This window comes from Cnephaeus nilssonii (genome assembly GCF_951640355.1).
Source record: "Cnephaeus nilssonii genome assembly, chromosome: X".
In the NCBI taxonomy this organism is placed as follows: Eukaryota; Metazoa; Chordata; class Mammalia; order Chiroptera; family Vespertilionidae; genus Cnephaeus; species Cnephaeus nilssonii.
In genome coordinates, this window is record NC_137071.1 from 28,559,638 (window position 1) to 28,574,488 (window position 14,851).

Below are 14,851 nucleotides of genomic sequence, written 5' to 3' on the forward strand. Positions count from 1 at the left end.
TGAAAGAAGCCAGGCATAAGAGAGTAAATAATGCATAATCTCATTTATATGAAGGCAAAAAAGCCAGAATTAATCTATGGTGGAGGCTCATTCTGTGGAAGAAGAAAAGGACTTATGGGCTGCTGGTAATATTCTATTTATTTTTTAATTTGGGTGCTTGTTGAACAAGTATGATCATTTTGTGAAAATTAACCAATCTACTTATGATTTGTGTACTTTATTATATGTATGATATATTTCAATAAAAGTTTACATAAAGGAAAGAAATTTGCTCCTTTGAAACTCATACCACCCATCTATTCATCATTAGCACTATCATCTGCCTACCTCCTGGTCATTTCATCACAATTAAAGATTAAGGATTCTAGTTAAAATCTTAGTCTATACTCCAAATCCTGTCATAATTCTGAGTGACTTTAATGTCCATGTGGTCAAACCATCCAAATGCCTTACCTCATTGTTCTTTGACCTCACCTACATCGACCTTTATATGCTACCCATCCATGAGAACATGCTGAATATACCATTACTCAGAACATGTTATAGCTCAAACCATAAACTCAACAAGCTTTTCTCTGATTAGAACCTCCTGTTACAACTTTAATTTCCTCACTGCTCTACTCTTTTGTTTTTAATCTTCACCCAAGGATATGTTTTTATTTAAAGAGAAAGGAAGGGGGAGAGAGTGAGAGTGAAAGAGAAACATAAATGTGAGAAAGAAACATCCATCGGTTGCTTCTTGTACACGCTCCAACCAGGGATGGAACCCGCAATCTTTTTGGTGTATGGGAAGATGCTCCAACCAACTGAGCCACCTGATCAGGGCTCTAATCCTATTTTTTGAGCTAATAAAATTATGTACCTTAAAAATCTTTTTGAAAGAATTAAATGAGGGATCCAAACTGGCAGCCAACAGGACAGCAGTGAGCAAGTTAGTGAATGTTGGGGACTGGCGGACCAGGCTCCCCTGGCCAGGCAGCCTCTACTACTGCTGAAATCTCTCCCGGGGTGGCCAGATCTGCCATCTTGAAGGGGAGAGCAGCTGTGATTAGAAGCCTGGCCTTACCTTCACCCAGGGAGACCTCAGATACCACCGAGGACCCTTACAGCCACAATGCCCAGGCACCAGCTGCCTCGGCTGCAAACCCACGAACATCAAGACTCCAGCCTCCCTGGCCATGGGTGCCTAAAACATTTGTCCAGGGGGAGACAAGATGGAGGCCAAATAGGTGGACAGGTCCTGTGCCTTCTCACAGAGCAGATAGAAGAAACAGCTGAATCGAATAACATCCTCCTGGAATTGGCAAATTAAACACAGCTGGTGAGGTAATCCGTGGAGATCAGCTGAAGAGAGGTGGGATTGGGGATCTGGGCTGGAGGGAGAAACACACGTAGCCAGGACTAGAGTCTCAGAGGGAGACTGCGCTGCACCAAATCCACGTCCCTTGGGGTCAGTGTAGCCCTCAAATGTGGAAGGGGGTCCACAGGGCTGCTGGCAGTGGGGGACTCTAGATCTAAGCCCACAGCCATGGGAGACTGCGCCCAGAAAGGTAGCCTGAAGTTCTATACTGGCCTCGCAGTGCCGGGGGGAGAAAGATGCAAAGTGGCATCGTTGCTCTGTCTTTATAACTTGCTTGCTTTTACTTGCTAAACCCAGTGCATAGGATCTTTCAATTAAAAACACTCACTGAGACTGCAGGGGAAGGTGGTTTTTGTGGAAACTGGGGAGCAGAATAGGGAGAGACAAGCAGGAAGCCAGCTCTGGGACAGTCCATCTCTCCAACCCTGAACAGACATTTTTCTCCTGAAGACCAGGCTGCTCCTAACAGCACAGCCACACCCAGTCTTGAGTGAGGCAGGGAAAGGAAGATTCTAAATATCCCCAGGGAGCCCTGGGGGACTAGGTTGAGGGGCCATTTGGTCCCAGAAATTAATACAGCAACACCACCAGCTAGGGGCTGTGTCAGAAATAGACGCTTTTGTAAAGTAGACTGAGAGCAGGCAGAAAACAAAGTGGGCAGATGGATCCCGCTGGATTGAAACCAAGGTTGTGACGTATGACACACAGGAGCAGTGGATCGTTGGGAACTTCAACACTGCTAACTACCTGACAGGAAACTGAGACGTGGCAGGCAGAACAGTAGAGAGGAGTCTTAAACCAGCCCCCATGGGACACTGAAGTTCTGCTGAAGCGAACAAACTTCACTACTTCACATTTTTCTTTTTTATATTTTACTTAAGGAACTAAAATTTTTTTTCACTTTATTTTTTATTATTATCTTTTATTTATTTATTTATTTATTTATTTATTTATTTATTATTATACCATTTTTTAAATTAGTGTTCTAGATTCTATTCTTATGTTTATTTTTTTATCATTATTTTACTCTATCTCATTTTTCCCTTTATGCCAACATTTTCTTCCTCACTTTTCCCTTTTTCATCCGGTTTCTCTTCTGTTCCTACTTTAGTTTTTCTCTATCCTTTCTTTTTACTCCCTGCTAAAAATTGATCTTCTTTATCTGCTTTATTGACGCATTACTATTAAAGTAGTCTCTCTTGGACTACTTATATATCTAATTTCCTCTCCCCTGCTCCAAGTCCATGCACACTTCTCTTTTCTCTTTCTTCACTAGCCAAATTTTTCTTTCTTCCTTCCTTCCTTTCTTCCTTTCTTTCTTTCATTTTTCTTGTTGTTGTTTAAATGTTATTTTTTTGTTGATTTTTTATTATGCTTTTGTTTTTCCTCTCCTCGCTTGTTCTCTTCTTCTACTAATAGCTTAATTAGTTTCAATCACCAACTCAGGCCTCTCTCCTCTCTATTCTCCTTTTCCAAAAATAGATGAATACATAGTTAAATTAAAGGGAAAATTTTATATATATACACATATATACATAAATTTTCTTTTATATATGTATTTTTCATATACACTGAGTGGACAGATTATTATGATCTCTGAACACCTAATAATCTGGCCATTCAGTGTATATCCTATATAATAAAAGGCTAATATGCAAATTGTCCCCTCGACCAGGAGTTCGACCAGCAGGCAGGCCGGCCAACCGCCCATGTCCCTTCCCCCTGGCCAGGCTGGCCAGGCCCCACCAATGCACAAATTCATGTACCAGGCCTCTAATACACACACACACACACACACACACACACACACACACACACACACTGAGTGGCCAGATTATTATGCGTTCAGAGATCATAATAATCTGGCCACTCAGTGTATATATATATTTTTTCAATTATTATTTTCTACTTTTTAAATTATATTCTTTTTTACTTTTCTTCTTACACACTCATTCTCTTTCTTCCTCCTCTATACTGAAGCGTGGCCATTTCCCCATTCATTCAATTCGTTGACCTTATCTTCTGGAAATAAGCTCTGCCTCTTCAGATTCAGCTTCCCTCCTTTTCTGGGTGTTTGTTGTTTGCATTTTTTGGATTAGTTGTTGGGTTTATGTGAAGTTTCCTCCCCCCCCATATGCATATATTTTTCCCCTAATGTTTTCTTCTTTCCTCCCCCCTAATTCTCTTTTCTCTGGTGGTCACCATTATTTGGGGTCATTGGTATCATGAATACATTCATGTTTTGTACCCCCTGTGCTGTGTCTTATTGAGTTGTATTTTGTGCCTTTAAGTCAATGTGGTAGAGAGTGAGCCACATAACCAGACACCCAGAGAGGAGTGAAAATGAGGAGACAAAAAAACAGCCCCCATATGAAAGAAAAGGAGGAGTCACCAGAAAAGGAAGTAAACAAAATGTCAGAGAAAAAATTCAGAGCAATGGTCATAAGGATGCTAAAAAGGATGGAAGACAAATATAACAACATGTGTAAGAACCAAGAAGAAACGAAGAAGAACCAAGAAGAAATGAAGAATGACACTGTTGCAATAAAAAATACAATAAAAAGCATCAACAGTAGACCAGAAGAAGCTGAGGACTGCATCAGTGGGCTAGAAGACAATGTAGGAAAAAATACCCAAGCAGAGCAGCAACTGGAAAAAAAATTAAAAAACAGGAGGAGAGCTTAAGGGAGCTGTGGGACAACACAAAACAACATCCACATAATAAGGATGCCAAAAGGAGAGGAAATGGAGCAAGAAATAGAAAATCTGTTTGAAGATATAATGACAGAAAGCTTCACTGATATTGGGAAGAAAAAACTCATACAAGTGCAAGAAGCTCACAGAGTTCCAAACAAGTTGAACCCAAAAAGACCGACACCAAGACACATTATCATTAAATTGGCAAATGCCAACGACAAAGTAAGAATCTTAAAGGCTGCCAGAGAGAGACAGAAAGTTACCTATAAGGGATCTCCCATCAGACTATCAACTGATTTCTCAACAGAAACACATCAGGCCAGAAAGGCATGGAATGAAATATACAAAGTCATGCAAAGCAAGGGTCTGAATCCAAAAATACTATACCCAGCAAGGCTATCATTCAAAATTGAAGGTGAAATCAGGAGCTTCACAGACAAAAAAGGACTAAGGGAGTTTATTACCACTAAACCAGCAATGCAAGAAATGCTAAAGAGACTGCTGTAAAAAGAAGAAATAGGAAGGGAAGAAGGAACACAGGCACAAAGAATAAAAATAGAAACCAACAAGTACCTATCAATAATAACATTAAATGTAAATGGATTAAATGCCCCAATCAAAAGACATAGGGTAGCTGACTAGATAACAAAACATGACCCATATATCTGTTGTCTACAGGAGACCCACCTCAGAACAAAGGACTCACACAGACTGACAGTGAAGGGATAGAAAAAAATTTTTTCAGGCAAATGGAAATGAAAAAAAAAAAAAAGCTGGGGTAGCAATACTTATATCTGACAAATTAGACCTCAAAGTGAAGGCCATAACAAGAGATAAGGAAGGCCACCTCATAATACCAAAGGGAGCAATTCAACAAGAAGATATAACTCGGGTAAACATATATGGACCCAATACAGGAGCACCCAAATACATAAAAAATCTTGTGGAAGATATTACGGGAGAGATAGACAGCAATATATCATAGTAGGGGACTTTAATACCCCACTAACACCACTGGATAAATACTCTAACAAAAAATCAGCAAAGAAACATCAATCCTAAATGACTCACTAGACCAGATGGAATTAATTGACATCTTCAGAACATTTCACCCCAAAGCCACAGAATATACATTCTTCCCAAGTGCACACAGGTCATTTTCTTTTCTTTTTTTTTTTTAAAATATATTTTATTGATTTTTTACAGAGAGAAAGAGAGAGGGATAGAGAGTTAGAAACATTGATCAGCTGCCTCTTGCACACCCCCTACTGGGGATGTGCCCGCAACCAAGGTACATGCCCTTGACCGGAATCGAACCTGGGACCCTTGAGTCCGCAGGCCGATGCTCTATCCACGGAGCCAAACCGGTTTCGGCGCACACAGGTCATTTTCAAAGACAGAACACATATTGGGACACAGGCAAAGTCTCTTCAAATACAAGAAGACAGAAATGATATCAAGCATCTTCTCAGATCACAATGGCATAAAATTAGAAATCAACTACAATAAAAACAATGAAAAAAAAATCAAACACTCGGAGGCTATATAGCAAGCTATTAAACAATGATTGATGAACTCCTAGCCAGGCTCACCAAGAAGCAGAGAGGACCCAAATATACAAAATCAGAAATGAAAGAGGAGAAGGAACAACTGACCCCATATAAACACAAAGGATTATGAAAAAATACTATGAACAACTCTATTCCAACAAAATGGAGGAACCTCCATACTGTTTTTCATAGTGGCTGCACCAGTCTGCATTTCATGCAAGGGTTCCCTTTTTCCACATCCTCTCCAACACTTGTTATTTCTTGTCTTATTGATAAAAGCTACTGTAACAGGTGTGAGGTGTGATCCCTCTTCTGGGAATCTTATACCCCACAATTTTTCTCCTAACATATGTATTTATTCTTAAGTTTCCAATTACACTTCACATTCAATATTATATCCATTTCAGGTGTATAGCATAGTGGTTAGACATTTATATAATTTACAACATGATCACCCTGGCAAATCTAGTACCCACCCATCTGGCACCATACATAGTTATTACAATATTATATATTCCCTATGCTATACTTTACATTACCAAGACTATTTTATAACTGCCAATTTGTACTTCTTAATTGCTTCACCTACTTTAAAAATTTTAAAACAAACACACACACATATATAATGTAATACTACTCAGTCATAAAAAAGATGAAATATTGCCATTTGTGTCAACCTGGATGAATAGATGTATCTTGAGAGTATTGTGCTAAGTAAAATAAGTCAGAAAAGGACGAGATTTCACTCATATGAGGGATATAAAATAAAAAGCAATAAATGAACAAACAAAACAAATATACAAACAAGAAAACCAACCCATAGATACAGACAACACAATGGTGGTTACTAAAGGGGACGTGGGTAGGGGGGATGAAGAAAGAAAAGGGAGTCAAATACATGGTGAAGGAAGGAAACTAGGCGGTGAGCACACAATACAGATGTCATATTATAAAGTTGTACACCTTTAATTTATATAATGTTATTAACCAATGATACTCTATTAAATTTAATGATAAAAATTCTACTAAAATCTAGTAAGACAACAATTTTTTAAAAAGAAGTCAGCAGGAGGGATTAGCAGTTCTTATTCCTCAAGGCTAATTTCACATCAATGTTCCACTATCATATCTGTTCAACAAGCTCTTATATTTCAAACTGTATGTACTAGTAAATTTTTTCAGAGTTATACCAACCTTCCGGAATCCTCTCTACCTTACTCTTTGTAATAAACTCTGGGTCTTCAAAATTAACACAGATCACCCTTTTGGTACTTGGCCTCACGGGTGCTTCCTCAAGCTTAAATCCCATGATCTGGACTCAGATCATGCAATTTCAGATCCAGCTCTATTGCATACTACTGTGTGACTGTGGGCAAGTTACTCAACCTTTCTAAGCTTCAGTTTCCTTAACTATAAAATGCTCACAAAAAAAGTACTTACTCAGAGGGCCACTATGAAACATAAGTGAGAAAATTCACATAAAATGTTTAGCATAATGCTCAGCACATTAAATGTTCAATAACATAGCTGGGATTACTATTACTATCTTTCCTTTTTACTAGTTCTTGGCACAGTTCCCCTTGTCTCCAAATCTGCTCAGGTCTCCTGACTTTTTTCCCCAATTTAATTGAAATATAATTAACATACAGTTTCCTGACTTTTTAAAATGAAAATACATTTAAAAAATTTGCCACCCCTTCCCAAGATTTCTTTCCATTCACCACAACACTCCTCTAAAGAGTAATATATACCATCCTTCCAGAAAGAGCAAGGATTACTGAAAATATCATGGATTTTGGAGACAAATATATGTGTTTGAAACTGGCTCTTCCACTTATCAACTCTATGACTTAGAGCAAGCACTTTTTTTAATCTTACATTTTTTCATATGTAAAATGGGGATGTTACCCATTTCTTAGGGTCATCAAGAGAATTAAACTGAAATAATATATGTAAAGCAGCTGACAAAAGTAGGTGCTAAATGAATGCCAGTTTCCCATCCCTTATCCTTTCCTTAACTGCATACAATTTAGGTTCTCCCTCTACCATTTTACTCATAACTCTTTATCTCATTTCAGCTCTCATTAGCACTATAATTTGGGGCAACTTAACTTTTTAAGCCTTACTTTTTCATTTGTAAACTGGTGATCATAATATCCACAACATAAAGATGTCTTGAGAATTAAGTGAAATAACATATGTAAAGTAATTTAGCATAGTGTTTGGACTTGTGGTAAGCACGTGATAAATGGTAGCTACCAGCCCGGTAGGCATAGCTCAGTGGTTAAGCGTCAACCTATGAACCAGGAGGTCACAGTCGGATTCTCAGTCAGGGCACATGCCCGGGTTGTGGGCTCAATCCCCAGTAGGGGGCGTGCAGGAGGCAGCCGATCCATGATTCTCTCTCATCATTGATGTTTCTCTCTCTCTCTCTCTCTCCCTCCTCCCCCCCCCACCCGTCTCCCTTTCTCTCTCTGAAATAAAAAATATATATATTTTTTTAAAAAATGGTAGCTACCAGTGACTTATTAATGGCCAAATAAAAGGACTGTTCAACTTTCTCCTTCTCTAAGCTTCAGTGACAATGTACTATTCTGGTTTGCTCCTGAGGCAAGGCAATTATGTTACTTCAAATCAGTCATTTGTGTTACATGTTGCATCTTCACTGCTTAATGTCTTTTATCTTCATTGTCTGGCACTTATTTATTCATGTAGAATTTTTTGAGTACCTAATATAAGTCATACCTGTGCTATGTACTAAGGATACAAAAAATAATGTTATAAGTATTGTCTTCTAGTAGCTTATTGTTTAGAAGGGTAAAACAGATGAGTAAATAGTCTATTACTTGCAATGTGATAAGTCCTAAGGCAGTGGTTCTCAACCTGTGGGTAAAGAACCTTAGCAGGGTCACCTAAGACCATCAGAAAACACAGATATTTACATTACGATTCATTAACAGTAGCAAAATTACAGTTAGGAAGTAGCAACGAAAATATTTTTATGGTTGGGGGTCACCACAACATGAGGAACTGTATTAAAGGGCCGCGGCATTAGGAAGGTTGAGAACCACTGTCCTAAGGTAACAGTTGCCCAGGGTCTTCTTGGAGCACAATGAGGACTTATTTAGACTGGAGACCCTGGTAGGGTGGTTCAGTTGGTTAGAGCATTGTCCAAGTACACCAAGGTTTTGAGTTTAATCCCCAGTCAGGGCACCTACAAGAATCAATCAATAAATACATAAATAAATGGAACAACAATTCTCTCTCTCTCTCTCTTTCTCTCTCTCTCTCTCTCATCAACATATAAATAAATAAATAAATAAATAAATAAATAAATAAATAAATTTAAATTAGACTGGAGAGGTTCAGGACACTATCTAGAAAAAGGCATTTTGTACTTAGCATACATGGAAGCAGTACACAATTATCTGTTAAATGAGTGAATGAACTATAAACAGGAACTATCTAGATGAGGATGGGAAATAGCACTTCAGGCCCAGAGAAAGAGAAGGGGGAAAGGCCTGGAGTACAAATGTTAGGAGTACTAATGTTAGAAGAGTTCCTGAGAGACAGGAGGTGAAGCTCTAAAGCCAAGGCAGGGTGTTCTGGACATAGGAGTCTGACCTGACCCCAGAGGGCAGGCTAATAGAATGCCAATAACAGTTTTTAAATAGGGAAGGGGCATAATCATATTTGCATTTTAGTGTTAGTACTACTCTGCCAGTGAAAGGAAAAACTGATTCATGAGAGCCAGGCTAGAGACAGTGAGTCCAGTTAAAAAGGTGTTCTGATAACTCACCTAACTATGAGCCAGAATTTCAGAAATGGAGTGAGAATACTGAATCAAGCCAGTTACTGAACCAATTTAAAAACTAACTGAAGTGAATTATTCATATTTGTATCTACTAAAAGCAGTTCATTTAACAACTATAACCCACTTCAAATATAGGTATTTCTCAACTACCTTACTGTTTTTGAAACCTACTTAGGGAACTGAAGCTAGCAGCCAGCCAAGTCACTTCCTGTACACAGATTTCCAAGAAGCACCTTTTCCCATACAGAACTCAAAAGAAAAAGGCTTGTTATTCAAACTCGGAAGTTAACAACAGTAATACAAACCTGTGCACTACAGAGAGTCTTGAGATGTGTCTATCCTGGTCTATTTCACCCCAAATAACGTTTTAACAAAGTCCTTCAAAGGGTCAGGAGGCCTGATCCTGAGCACCTGGACAAATGCCCAGGATTCTTTCCTCTTTGTTTCAGATCAAGAGCCAAAAGTCTACTGCTGCTTGTAGCCAAGCGGGGCATTTTCACCCAGCCGTTCCCGACTTTTCATTGTGCCGCTGTATAAACAGTCAAACGCAGGGCATTCAGGAAATAGTACTCGCAGGCTGAGGAACCTCTGAAGGGGAGAGGCGGGTGTCTTCAGGTTTCAAACATTAAAAGATTCCCAGACCTTGCCAATTCTCTCACAACCCCACCTCCACCCCGCCTCTTGCTGTGGGCGCCCTTCTGAAGTTAGAGGGCTCCCTTCTATAGTTACCAGAATGCTGTCTGCCCCTAAAGAAACTAAGCAAGTTTTTTTTGTGTGTGTGTCTGTGTTTTTTTAACTTACCCTTACGGCCGCCATGTCTGTGACCCTGTCACACCCAAGTTTTCAGACGGAGAGCAAAGACGGACAAAACGCTTCAATTCAGCTCCTCCTCACTACAGCCCCGCCTGGTTACGCCCCTTGTCTGCCTGCTCCCGCCCTTTCTCCGCCCTCCTAGAGCTTCTTGGGGAAGCTGCTTCACAATTGGTCCACTGTCTTCAGGAAAAGCCATTCATCCCTATGGGAGATTGTCTGTAATACTGATAAATCTTTTCAGAATATTCTCCATAATCTAATTAAAAGTTACTTTGTTGGGAGCAGAACTTTTCATTGTTTTCCTTGTAACAGGTATATGTGATTTATCTAGATAAGAATTTAAAACTAAAATCTAGCTGCCTTAATAAATAACTATATAGTCACAAAGAAAATGTTACCTCTGCAATAGATTTTCAAGTTCATACATTCTAAAACTATGTCACTAAACGCCTAATGTATGCCAGGCACTCGTTCAAGGTACAGAACAAAGTCAAGGGTACCACAAAATTTGTTTAGAACTTAGATCAAGAAAAAGGTTTTCTATAGGAGGAATATTTTATCACTGACATTGCTTAGAATTACCAGTGTGTGGTGAGAATAAAAAGCTGAATAATTTTATTTTGTTTTAAATTAATTTTAAATTAGCTAAAGATAATTAATCCCCTAGTGCCCGCACTCAGGTATGACTACTGTCATTCCTGTCCATGAGACACCATAGCCTGTCATTGTTATATGCACTGCATATGAAGCAATGAACAAAACAAACATAATCTCTGGTCTGGTAGAGCCTAATTGTAATTTTTTTTATCAAGAAAACAAAAAAAGAAAGGAACACGATCATTGTGAATAGTGGTAAATACTATAGAGGATGAGTGGGATGAAGTGGAAATTATTTTACTTTGGGAGAATGGAGAATACTTCCATAAGGAACAGACAGTTGAGCTGAGACTTGAGTAACATAAGGGTCTGGGCAGAGGGAACAACAAATGCAAAAACCCTGAGGTGGGAGCACCTAGAGGGAGGAAGAGAGGGTTAGAAGAGTCAGGCAGGAGCCAGATCACATGTAAAGAATTTTTATTTTCTTTTTATAAAAATAATTCAAAATATTATTTAAATGTTGTTTAATTTGTAGTTATAGATTTACCAGTTGCTACTATTTGCTTTGGGCACAGAAAGCAGATTTGTGTAATGGAAAGTATTAGAATCAAAATGAGATTTTATAAGAGATTTTATAAGAGAAGTCTTATAAAATAGAGTTGAACTAAGTCAGAGGTGCTGAAAGGTAGTATACAAAAGAATCACCTGGACAATTTCATAAATGTAGATTACTGCATATTACTTTACATCATTTGTTCTGATGTAACGGAATTTTGCAAAAAGAGTTCCACGGTTGTTTCTAATGTGGGCATTTCTTTGATCCACACCTTGAGAAACTAATCAAGTCCAGTTAGATAAACTAGATGATTTATAAAGCTATGTCACTTCTAGCACTGGCATTCTATAATTCTATCAGGGTTTTTATCTAATAGAATTTGACGACTCTGGGTAACATCAGTATTCTTCTGGACACATGATATCCTCATATATAGTAAACTTTACTCCCACTCCACCTCAGCCATCCACAATAATGGCTATACTCTTTATTTTATTATCACTTTCACCTCTGAAATTTTAAACTCAAACATTCTCTTTCCTGACCACAACTATTATCCTTAAAGCTCTTTGACATACACTTGTGTTTTCTTTGTTTCATCAAGATCTCTAGGCCTTGATGTCTGTATTATGGCTACATAACAATTTACCCAAAATTTATAAGTATAAAAAGCAACAACAACATTGTCACAGTTGCTGTGGATCAGAAATTTAGAAGTAGCTTGACTGTGTGATTCTGCTCCCAGGTCATTCATGAGGCCTTTATTATTTTGAGTTACTTTCTTTCTATACACTTTCTATTGAGGATTTTAATCATAAAGGGATTATAACAAGTGCTGGTGATGATATGGAGAAAAAGGAATACCTCATGCATTGCTGGTGGGAATGCAAACTGGTGCAGCCACTGTGGAAAACAGTATGGAGTTTCCTCAAAAAATTAAAAATGAAACTCCCATTTGACCAAGTACTAGTAATTCCAATTCTAGGAATATATCCCAAGAAATCAGAAACACTAATCAGAAAGGATATATGTACCCATATGTTCATAGCAGCACAATTTACAATTGCTAAAATTTGGAAACAGCCTAAGTGCCCATCAGCAGATGAATGGATTAAAAGACTGTGGTACTACATAATGGAATACTACGCTGCTGTGAAAAGAAAGAACTGTTACCATTTGCAACAGCATGGATGGACCTGGAGAGCATTATGCTAAGCGAAATAAGCCAGTCAGAGAAAGATAAATATCACAAATTCTCACTCATTTGTGAAGTATAATGAACAACTTAAACTAATGAACAAAAATAGATCCAGAGACATAGAAGCACCGAACAGACTGTCAAACCTCAGAGGGAAGGCAGGGGAGGGTGGGGGATGGGATAAGATATCAACCAAAGACCTTGTATCCATGCATAAAAGCATGACCAATGGACACAGACAAAAGTGGGGTGGAGGCATGTGCTGGAGGGCGGAAGCGGGCAGGGAGAAGTCAATGGGGGAAAAAAGAGACATATAAAACTTTCAACAATAAAGGATTTTAAAAAAAAGAATAAGTGATTAGGATATCATTAACCAATCTATCAACTCAAAGGTTTTACACTATCCTAAGTACATAGCTTCTACAGCTCCTTCAGTCTTCTACTTGAGTGTGTGGGAAATTCTCAGAAATTTTGAAAAGAAAATGCTCACATGGAACATATCATACAGCAAGAAAAGAAGTCTTGGGTCATTGATTCATGTGATTCTTGCTGGTTAGTCATTGGATACTGATGAAGTAAAATCCTGAGCAGATGGTACTGGGAGGATTAGGCAACCTAGTCTGTAGTTGTAAATGATCAGTAAGTAGTTCTTGCTTACTTGAAGACTGGAATGTCCTTGAACAATAACTCACAAGTTCTGGGAACTCCAAAAACATCTCTCTGTGTTTCTTACCTATATACACTCAGTATTATAGGCTGTCGGCCTGCTCCTTTCTTGGAAAACTTCCCTGGAGTTCTCTCAGATTCAGGGACTTGTTATGGAGATCCTTATTCTTTCAAACTACCGTCTTCTATTTAGGGCCTACTTTTTCATTTAAGTTTTTAAACTTTAATTTAGGTTTAATAAAATACAAACATTTATGCATATTTAATTAATACATTTTATGAGTTTGGACATTTGTATATACATATGATGCACAACCACAATCAAAATAATAAACAAATCATATCCATCGCCTCAAAAAAATTTTGGGTGGTCCCTTTTTTTTATTTGTGGTAAGAGCACTTAACATAAGATCGATCCTCTTAACAATTTTTAAGTGTATAACACTGTACTGTAAACTCTAGGTACTATACTGTACAACAGATCACTGGAACTTATTTATGTTGTATAACGATAACTTTATAACCAATGAAAAACAATATTCCCTGCCCTTCATTCCCTAGGAAAACCATTCTACTCTCTGCTTCTATGACTTTGACTGTTTTAGATACCTCATATAAGTGCAACCATGAAGTATTTGTCCTTCTGTGATTACTTATAATATCTTCCAGGCCCACCCTTGTTGTTGAAAATGGTAATATATTTTTTTTTCTATTTGAAGACTGAAAGTCATTCCATTGCATGTCAATGCCATATGTTCTTTATCTATTTGTCTGTCAATGAACAATTGGGCTGTTTTAATGTCTTGGTCACTGTGAATAATGCTTCAATAAATATGACAGTACAGGTATATTTTTAAGATCCTGATTTTAATTCTTTTGGATTGGAATATGCAGGAGTAGGATTTGTGGATCATACGGTAGTTCATTTTTATTATTATTTTTTATTGTTTAAAGTATTACAAATAGTAGTACATATGTCTCCTTATTTTCTACCTTCCCCTAGCCTCCCCTACTCCCCTACACATGCCTTCACCCACCCCCAATGCCTTGTATCCATTGGTTATGCTTATATGCATGCATACAAGTCCTTCGGTTGATCGCTTACCTCCCCCCCCAACCCTACTCAGCCTTCCCGCTGTAGTTTGACAGTCTGTTCGATGCTTCTCTGCCTCTGTATCTATTTTTGTTCATCTGTTTAAAATGTTTTTTTATTGTCCATAAATGAGTGAGATCGTGGTATTTTTCTTTCACTGACTAGCTTATTTCACTTAGCATAACGCTCTCCAGTTCCATCGATGCTGTTGCAAATTGTAGGAATTCCTTATTTTTTTATATAGCAGTGTAGAATTCCATAGTGTAGATGTACCACAGTTTTCTAATCGACTCATCTGCTGATGGGCATTTAGGCTGTTTCCAAATCTTAGCTATTATAAATTGTGCTGCTATGTACATAGGGGTGCATATATCCTTTCTGATTGATGTTTCTGTTTTCTTGGGATATATTCCTAGAAGTGGTATTACTGGGTCAAATGGCAGTTCCATTTTTAATTTTTTGAGGAAACGCCCATATTGTTTTCCACAGTGGATGCACCAGTCTGCA

At 38.1% G+C, this 14,851-nt stretch overlaps 1 protein-coding gene across 1 annotated transcript in view; it reads right to left on the reverse strand.

Annotated features, from left to right (window-relative positions):
* Positions 1-10,315, reverse strand: part of APOOL (apolipoprotein O like) — a 125,416-nt gene extending 115,101 nt beyond the window's left edge. The window contains exon 1 of the mRNA XM_079764301.1: positions 10,223-10,315. Coding sequence (XP_079620427.1) covers positions 10,223-10,237 — 15 coding nt within the window. The 5' untranslated portion in view covers positions 10,238-10,315. The remainder of the gene's footprint in view (positions 1-10,222) is intronic.
* Positions 10,316-14,851: the final 4,536 nt, after the last annotated feature.